The sequence below is a fragment of the Myripristis murdjan genome, chromosome 2 (genome assembly GCF_902150065.1).
Source record: "Myripristis murdjan chromosome 2, fMyrMur1.1, whole genome shotgun sequence".
Lineage (NCBI taxonomy): Eukaryota > Metazoa > Chordata > Actinopteri > Holocentriformes > Holocentridae > Myripristis > Myripristis murdjan.
In genome coordinates, this window is record NC_043981.1 from 11,767,501 (window position 1) to 11,777,500 (window position 10,000).

Genomic DNA, 10,000 nt, shown 5'->3' on the forward strand with positions numbered 1-10,000 from the left:
GGAGCACAGTTACATCTGAATTACACGTGTGTGCAACTGTGTTCACACACACACACACACAAACACACACACACACACACACCTGCTCAGTCACCATCGGCGACAGTAAACACGCCAACGTAAGACATACACTGGAACACGCACGCTGAAATATGATCCTGCGTGATGCATGTTCACGCAAACAGAATCAAACACACACACATTGAGACGCGGTCCATTTACATTCATGCAAAAAAAAAAAAGAAAAAAAAGAAAAGAAAACAAACGGCGGCACAAACAAGCTCATCAGAGGCAGCCGCAGCTTGTTAGTGCCACGCGCTAATATGCAGAATAGCTCTGCTCACCCATTTTAGCATCCCACTGACACAAACACAAACAAACACAGCCATTCCACTGGGCGGGGGGGGGGCGGGAGGGAGGGAGGGGGGGAGAGAGAGACGGGGGGGGGACAGCGGGACGGATGAAAAGAGCAACGAGGAGAGAGACAGATGGAGCTCCCACTCTTGGTTGACTTCCTCTACATCAACGCGGGGCGAGCGAGAGCCTAACAAACTCGCGGCTGGGACTCTCTCTCTCTCTCTCTTTTTCTCTCTTTCTCTCTCTCTCTCTCTGTGCGTGGCTTCACCAACCACCAACCATCTGTTACCGTGGCAAACTATCCGTGAGAGCCGCGCCGCTATTGTAGCGCGCTGCTGTCAAGACGCCGCCGTGCCGTAAAAACGCTGAAAAATCACCATCTGTCGCTCCGGCCAAGGATCCTCCTGAGCAGAGTCTTTTTTTTTTTTTTTTTTTTTTTTTTTTTTTTTTGGTGGGGGTGGGGGGGTTTGGGGGGTCCTCGAAAACGATCTGTATTCTGGACACGGGGCCGACACAGGTGAAGGGGTCGGGAGAGAAGAAGAGCGGAAGGGAGGGGAAAGTGTTCTTCACATGTTGCCGTGGTTACCAGGTGACGGGCGGCCAGGGGGGGAAATGGCGACGAAACTCTCGTCGTGCCGGAGGTCATGAAGTGGCATGGGCAAAAAAAAAAAAAAAACAGGGAGAGGCCGGGGTCCCTGTTGGAGGAGCGGAGGGATGGCATCGGTGGTGTTGCCATGGTGAGATGACAGTGAACACACATGAACCCACCTGCACACACACACACACACACACACACACACACACACACTTGAGAACTGAATCTAGCTCTTGTCAGCCACTCAAAGCAACATTCGATGATGTTCACAGTTTTTTTATGCATTATTTTATAAGGACTGCACCTTTAAAATCCCTGGGCTTTAGTTAAGGGTGCACTATGAAATGACTGCAGGCTGATTTAAGTGAGAGCTTTGGGGTTCCAGCTGATGAAAATGTGTAATAAACACGTAACTTCACATTGAGAACCATTTACTCTTCATTTTCTTGCAATTTCAGGATTGCATTTTTTAATTTCATTGTAATTATGTCGTCTACTCTTCTCCTCACTGCAAAAACTCAAAATCTTACCAAGAATATTTGTCTGATTTCGAGTCAAAATGTCTCATTACACTTAAAATAAGACATGATCACCTCAGAAGTCACTTGTTTTTAGACAGTTTTCACTGGTTTCAAGTGAATTTTCCAATGAAACAAGCAAATTTTCACGTAATTTTCAAGTAGAAATCAGACAAATATTCTTGGTAAGATTTTGAGTTTTGACCGCTCAAAGTAAATAATAATCCCGTGTTTTCTGTTGCTTTCTGTTCCTTAAATCTCTCCTGGCAGTGCTGCACGGGACGCCATTAACATCTTATCATTAATTATCACTGCAATCGCGATGAACTGGCTCCTTTTACCAAAATCTATTTTCGAAATTCACCTGTGTCACTCTCCATCCCCTGCAGATAAAAAAAGAACTATCTCACCCACCACGTAGTATGACTGACACACACACGCACACACACACACGCACACACACACACACGCACAAGGCAGAGGCTGTTAATCCAGTCAGCCTGTCAAACAAAGACGAGAGTGTTAATCCTCGCCTCCATCACTCCTCTGGATCCAGACGCCACACACAGCTATGATCCGTCTGCTGTCATGATGATGTCAACATGCACACACACACACACACACACACAACATACAAACACTTACCTGTAGTTAACCTGGCTCATCTTGGCAGGCGGGTTGTCGTTGTTGTGCTGGAGTCGGTCCAAAGCTCCCTTCAGAATATGGTTGACATCCTGAAAAAAAAAAAAAAAAAAACACACACACGGTCAAGGTGCTGATCCTGCGGCACTAATGACATGCGTGACTCACACACAAACGAGCTCCCGTTGCCACCTTCACAAACACACACACAAACACACACACACACACCAGTGGACACAAGGAGGCCCGCCGCCAATTAGCAAAACACTCCACCATCAATCACCTGGGAGAGAGAGAGGCAGCGACGACGGCCGGACGCCGAGCGCTTCACCACGCACCGCCGTCCTTCCTCCACTCTGCTGATCTGTCTGTCTGTCTTTCTATCTGTCTGTCTGCCTGTCTCCACCGCCCGCTCCCTCCATCTCTGCCCTCCGTGAGGCGGGGGGCTATTTTTAAGTCGGCAAAAACAACAACCCCGGGGCAAGCGAGGAGAAAAAAGAAAAAAGGAAACAGGGAGAGGAGGAACGAGGGAGGGAAACGTGGAGAGAAAGAGAAACTGTTGTGGGACACTCAAACCGTCTCAAAGGGACGAGCGGGGGAAAGAAAAAGAAGGAGAGAGAGAGAGAGAGAGAGGGGACGCCCCGAAAGACAAGAAGGGTGCAATTAGGTCCTTCTGCCCCGTCACTTTCATTGTGTCACCGGTGCTAATGGCTAAAACACTCCCGCCCACCAGCCCGCTCCTTAGGACCCCCCCCCCAACCACACACACACACACACACACACATCCCCACTTAAGTCCCCAGTGGACCTTCTGTCACACACACACACATAAATTCATGCTTTTCAATATGCACACCCCACACATAACCTCCCTACAATATATTGCCCACGCAGACACTGGCATCTATGGAATTGGAAATAAACAAAAGGAAAAAATGGCATGTTTATGAACACACACACACACACACACACACACACACACACACATATGCCACTGGTACAAATAGTGACCCACTTATCCGTCCAGTATGAGATTATCCCACAATAGAGCACATGTCAGTGTGGGGGCAGAGAGAGGAGCTGGTGGCTCCATTGTTGCGGTGCATCTTCCCTCCACGCCATTAGCAACACTTGGCTCATGCACACACACACACACACACACACACACACACACACACACACACACACACACACAGACTCATCCTACCTCATTACACAATCAGGCGCTCTCAAGTAGCCTTTGGGAGCATAAGGTTGGCGGGACACACACACATATCGAAAACACACCCACTTCTACAGGAATTGTATGTTTTGAGTATTTAATAGGAGCTGCATGACAAATTGTGCAGTATCTCATTCTGTGCATGCTAACACACACACACACACACACACACACACACACACACACACACACACACACACACACACACACACACACACCAGTAATCAGTCCAACCCTTGCATTTCCACTTTATAGGACGTGCATGTATTGTATAGAATTTATAGAGGTTGTGTGTGTGTGTGTGTGTGTGTGTGTGTGTGTGTTGCACTGCATCACTAACAAAGCCAGACACACATGCACGGACGCATGCATGCACAATAACACCTACACACACACACGCGTACACACACATCCATCGGAAACACGCATTAACCTGTAAAATCTCTATTTTTACCTGAACTGAGTGTGTTTTGTAAGACGAGTTCTGAATGGACCTTTAACGGAGCCAAAACTGAGCGCGCGCACACACACACACACACACACACACACACAAAAACCTGCACCTCCTTAAAAGTGAGGGATTATTCCATAACGTCCATTGTGAGTCTAATCCTTTATTGGGAACACTTTTGTGTATCCAGACGTTTTAAAAAGCTCTCCTCTCTGTAAGGGAAGCTGTGCTCAGCCGATCAGCTGTTTCTCACATCAGCCTGGAGAATTAATGAAGCCATTCCTTTCAAAGTCAGTTTTATAAGAATGAAATTCATCGGGATGTTGTTCTGCTGTTCCCGGGATGGAAACTTAAATCATACGTGCGACACGACACATCCAAACTCCAGCTGCACTTCACAGGTCGCACGCTGCCATGCATGTTTCTGTGTTGTGAGCTTTGTTTGTAGTCCGTGGCGTTTGTGACCTACGGGGCGGCGTTCACACATATGAGATATGAGGTGTGAGTGTGTGTGTGTGTGTGTGTGGCTGTCGTTGAAGGGATGAGTAATGAGGTGTGTGCGTCTTTTGTGTGTTTCCTCTGAGCGCTGCAGTCATCTGCTACACGTCAGGCACATGAGAAATAGTGTGTGTGTGTGTGTGTGTGTGTGTGCGCACTGCAGGATCACAGCTTCGGTGTACTAGCTCAGCGCTCTCTGACCCTTGTCATATTCATCACGTCAGCTGCCTGCCTTAATCAAACTCTTTCACAGACATTCTCTCTCCGAACACACTCGTATGCAGCACTATCCTCAAGGGACACACACACATGCATGCACACACACACTGCTGCAAGAAGGAGAGACACACATGCACAAACTGAAGACAGAAATAGAGAAAAGCGAGTTAAGTTTTGGTAGCTACTGTGTCGGTGTTTCATATCAGAGCTGAGGGGAACACAAACATCGAACCTGAACATATAAAACGATGGTCGGACTTTCTGCTGTGTGAACACGGATTGCATCATGGCCTCATTGTAAAGGTGAGAGAGAGAGAGAGAGAGAGAGAGAGAGAGAGAGAGAGGGCTGGAGGTGGAAGAGGGGATGAAGAAATACAAAGTGGAATCAGGAAAAAGGACATGGAGGAGGAGATGGAGGAACGAGGGGGGGAAAGAGAGACGCAGAGTTCACCGCGTGGCGTTGGAGGCGGTCGACGTCAGACGTCTCACTTACGAGCCGGCAACACGGAAAATCAATTAAAGGGCCGGCTGCGTGTTTTTAGCGCCGCTCTCCCTTCAGCCATTTTCATTACGTTTTCTATCAGAGGAGAGAGGGGGGAGAAAAAAGAGACGCTAAAAGAGGTGTATGCATCAGTACATGTGAGCAGAAGACAGATAAGAGACAGACACAGAGAGGAGAGAGAGAGAGAGAGAGAGAGAGAGAGAGAGAGAGAGTGGGTCAACCTTGGCCTTCGCCATAGCGAGCAGTAAAAATCAATTAAAGGGGTAGGGCGCATATTTATCACTGTATTGGCCTTAATTACACCTTATCTCATTTTCAATACCTCCTCCGAGACAGAAAGGGAGTAGTGTGTGTGTTTTGGCGTGTGTTCGCTGTGTGTATGTGTGTTTGTGAGTATCCAAGTGTGTGTGTGTACGGGTAAGTGAGAGTGAAAAAGAGATAAGGATGGGTGTGTGAGTGGTGGAGGGGCTGGGGAGGGGGCGCAGAGGAGCGGTACAGTGGATGAGTGCAGATGAAGTGATAGTCTATTGATCTATGGAAGTCCATCAGGCCCGGGGCTCAATCTGCCCGAGGGCCGTGACGGCCTCACAGCCACACACACACACACACACACACACAGAGTCGTGAGAGAGTGAATAAAATCCGCTCCAGTTTTTCTTTGTCCTCACCTGTGTAAAGCCGAATGATCTAAAAATGTAGACAAGATTACAGATCGCCTGTCAACAACAAGAAACTCATTATTTACTTTTTGTAATAATTCAGTGTTTTGTTTTGTTTTTAGCCTGAAAGCCTTATGACACTCTCTGTGAACAGAGGAACACGTGATCCTTCAACAACAGTCAAAACATGAAAATCACACGGTGCTCCCTCTACCTTAACTCAGAATAATTATAACTAAGACATAACTAAGTAAAACGGGAAATTAACACAACATTCTAAGCTACTTCGAATAAGCACGGGCCCAGTGCGCTGTAGTAACTCTGTAAACACAATCAAGTGCCCAAATATAAAAAATTTCAGCGCCACTAAACAGTTACAAAGGGAAAAAAAACTGCTTTAACCCTCTAAAGCCATTTGTATCATATATGATACACGTTTTCAATTCCATTTTTCATTTTCAGTTTAATCAATACTTGACCAAAATACCTTTGAACACTTCCCCTGTTCACCCTGGACGATACCACTGGCACTTCAAGTACATATCATATATCATACACCAGAAGGGTCGTGTAATAACATTTTTTTTTATTTTTTTTAATTTTTATATATATTTTGTTATAGGACTAAATAAAGGGTTCAATTTCAAAAAATTGGAATTTTCTGCCCATTCTTTCATAGTTCAGGCTTTATGGGGTTAAGTATCACTGACATTCAGCCTCACTGATCCTGTCTCCCTCTCTCTGGGTATCTCTACCGTTCTGAAAGCCAAATTTTAAAGATATTTTTAACGCATTCATTACTAACACGCAGGTTTACCTGCTATTTGCACACTGCCCCTCAGCTTGCTGGTGACAGTGATTTGTTACTTTTCAAACTGGAGATATCCAACCCGTCCAGTCATTGTCTACCTAATAAGCCAACACTATCAAAAGAGCCTTGAAAGAAACTTCTAAAAGCTGTGATTAAGACGTTAAAAATGGAGATTTATTCATTTATTCATTTTATTATTTTTTTTATTATTTTTATTATTTATTATTATTATTTTATTATTTTTTTTATTTATTTTTATTATTTTATTTTATTTTATTTTATTCATTTAAGACACAGTATCGCTGTTTTCCACCACCGAATAAAGCCGCAAAACAAAAAAAATAAATAATAATAATAACAATGATAATAATCCCTAAGTAAGAAAGAAGCAACAAACTTGACAACAGCTCAAATTCTCGCAGTGAGCTGAGGAGAGGTCCTCTGGGTTTAAATAAGTGAGCTGATGAGCTCTGAGGCAGGGCTTCATGTGTCAGGCCGGACAGAGATGTGGACGCCGCGGCGCTGGGAGGATGTTTCAGGCCGACTATAATGAGCCTGCCCGCCGCAGCCCGGCCGCGCGGTTTGAAGGGTATCAGGCCTGACGTTGTTGGATGGGGAATATGGGCCTCGTCCGTGTGTTTACTCGCTGCCCACCGCTTCCTGGGTTTTGCTTAGTCACCGCTGTGTCAGACACAACAGGGGTAAACAACAGGGCTCCCTGTCTCTGGCTCTCCCTACACGCCTCTTCCTCGCTCTACCTGAGTCTCTCTCTCTCTCTCACCCACACATAAACACACACACACACTCAACGTCCCGACCCCATGTAGCCTCCCGTCCTGTCACAAACACACACACACACACACAAACGCAGAGAGACAGAAAAGGCAGCATACAAAGTCGTCCTTAATGGCAGCCTGTTTCGAAAAAAAAAAAAAAAAAAAAGGACTTGAAAAGCTGAGCCTTTCAAAGTACTGCCTGAAGCACCGAGCTGGATGGAAGGAGAATAGTCACTCTTCAAGAAGCGACGGCAAAACAACTCAGAATGCAAGGGGAAGTGCCATTTATTCATCTTTCTATTTATTTATCCTTCATTTTTCATCTTTTTTTTATTTTTGTCTCTTTGCCGCGGTAAGCCGTTAAGCTGAATCCCCCTAAACGAGTTTGAACTGTCTCTGAATTTGGGGCGTCGTTCGTCAACAAATGTTTGCTGCAGCCACTAAGCCTATTTCTGCCCCCCTTAAAAAAAAAAAAAGGAAAAAAAAAGCAATGAAGGAGAAGGGAGGAACTCAAAAGCATAGCAAAAATGTTTCATCCTTCAAATAAGCAGGAGAGAAACGTGATTTATGCTACAGTTCACCTCAGAAAATCAATCATTAGCATTATTTGTTAGCATCATTAGTATTCTTACCAAACACACCCTAAGCCTCGTCTATTGTATTACTTATTCTTCCTGTGCTAAACACATAAAATGTCATATGAAAGACATTTTTCATAAATAAATCTTGTTTTCTCATGGAATAAACCCAAATATAAGCAGGAGGGTGTGTATGCTTGTGCTTGACGTGCTCACCGTTTCAGAGGGGTGGTTGCCGTGGTCGTCAGGTGAGGTCGAGGGCGTGGCTGTCATTTCCACGGGCGGAGCCAAGGCTGAGTCACTGCTGCTCCTCACCAACAAAGGGTTATCTGGGACGAGAGAGAGAGAGAGAGAGAGAGAGAGAGAAACGAGATGCTTGAGGTGAGTTGACTGCGTCCTCACATCACCTGCTGACATGACAAAAACACTGCAGTGGCTTTTATTCGCCAAACTGGTGAGAAGAAATCACTCTACTTTGCTGTGCCGAGCCTCCAGAGACAGAGGGGAAGAGAAAAACATGTTTATCACCACGTCACACTTCCATACGCCTCGACATACACGCCTACATTCTGCAGTTCGACACAGAGGTTTCCTTCCCTCTTTTGCCAATTTTGTAACTCAAAGTTGACACAAGTTGCTTTGCAGTTCTCGGAGCTGGCACACGACTCGATGAAATGAGCCCAGAGAGTCAGACTGGACCCTGGTGGTCTGGGATTGAATCTGTTCTCCAGCCAAGGCCCACTCTTCTCAGGGGATTTCAGACTGAAGCACAGAAACAGAGTTTGGTTGGCAAAAAAAATTGAGACGAGGACTTGAATTCAAGAATCATTTACAGCTGAAATAAGAAAACAAAAGTTGGCAGAAAAACACTGTTTGCGACTGAACACAGCTGATAAAAGTCCCGAAACTTTCAATAAACCAAAGTATCAAGTCCAAAAGCATCGAGCAATACCGCTTCCCTCACAGAAAATTTTTAGCTGAGACCAAATAATTGGACAAATCCTTCTCTTTCACTGTGTGGTTAAAAATTAAAACCCCTATTAACCGTATTTAAGACATTTAATACCCTTTAAAGCCTTAAATTTACATAATTTATTAAAGGATTTTTTAAGGACCCTGAGAGCAGAGCAAACCCCCTCTTCCTAAAACACACACCCCCTCTTCAGTGCATCATCCCATATGACCAGCTGTTGCCTCCCCTCAACACAAACACACACATTTTAATAGAAACCCGGGCGGCCCCCGTTCAGGTCAGTAACATCATATAAAAGCAGCTGGGAGGGGGCAGAGGTACGCGAGCCGCTGCGAATTCACCGCTGATGATAAAACAATTTCAAAAGAATCTAATTTAGCCCTCTGTGCCGCCTATTTCTTTTAATAACCGCCCCGAGGGGAGCGGGGCGGTGTTTACGGGATGTAAAACCCCGTACCGGAGTGACTCAAAATGCGACTCCGCGAGAGGATGAAATAATAAAGACAGGGAGAGGAATGAGGGGAGAGAGTGAGATAAACAAACGGGGAGGGGGGAGAGAGAGAGAGAGAGAGAGAGAGAGCACAGATAGCGACAGGGAGAGAAAACCAAGAGAAACAAGAGAGGAGGCGACAAAATTCTCTCTTTTCCTGTAATCAATCTCTCTTTGGAGGGTCGGCGACAGGGTCCTGGTCTAACGTGGTCGGAATAGAGAGAGCAGAGGAGGAGAACAACCGGGAAAAAAGGAACTGGCATGGGTCAGGGTGTGTGTGTGTGTGTGTGTGTGTGTGTGGTTTAGGACTCTGACTGTGGACAAATGAAAAATGGCCATTCTAACCGTGCCAGACAGAAAATAGCCCTCTCCAGCTCAATGTATGGCTGCTGGGAGCACATACTGTATACTGCCAGCACCGTGTGTGTGTGTGTGTGTGTGTGTGTCAGTAGGTGTTTGAGGGCACACACATATAATGTTAAAGATTAAGGTCTGCCTGAAACAATCCCCCAAATGTACAGGCTTCTAATGTCGCGTTTAGGTTAATCTAATCCCCTCTGTTAGTCCTAGTTGTGTTATTCACCGTCTCATCCTCCATCTGTCCGTCTTTCTCTTTTCCTTTTTCACTTCTGCCGGGGCTGCGTGTCAAAAAAACTACCTGCTCCGTATTGTGCTGGCTTAGTATCATTGATCGGAGGGCATCCGAGGG

The 10,000-nt window shown here is 45.7% G+C and overlaps 1 protein-coding gene across 2 annotated transcripts in view; it reads right to left on the reverse strand.

The window, feature by feature from the left end:
- pard3ba (par-3 family cell polarity regulator beta a) overlaps positions 1-10,000 on the reverse strand; it is a 177,102-nt gene that overhangs the window by 121,987 nt on the left and 45,115 nt on the right. For both annotated transcript variants that reach the window (XM_030073126.1, XM_030073117.1), the window contains 2 exons: positions 8,045-8,157; positions 2,116-2,204 (listed from right to left, as the gene is read on the reverse strand). In XM_030073126.1, coding sequence (XP_029928986.1) covers positions 2,116-2,204; positions 8,045-8,157 — 202 coding nt within the window. The remainder of the gene's footprint in view (positions 1-2,115; positions 2,205-8,044; positions 8,158-10,000) is intronic.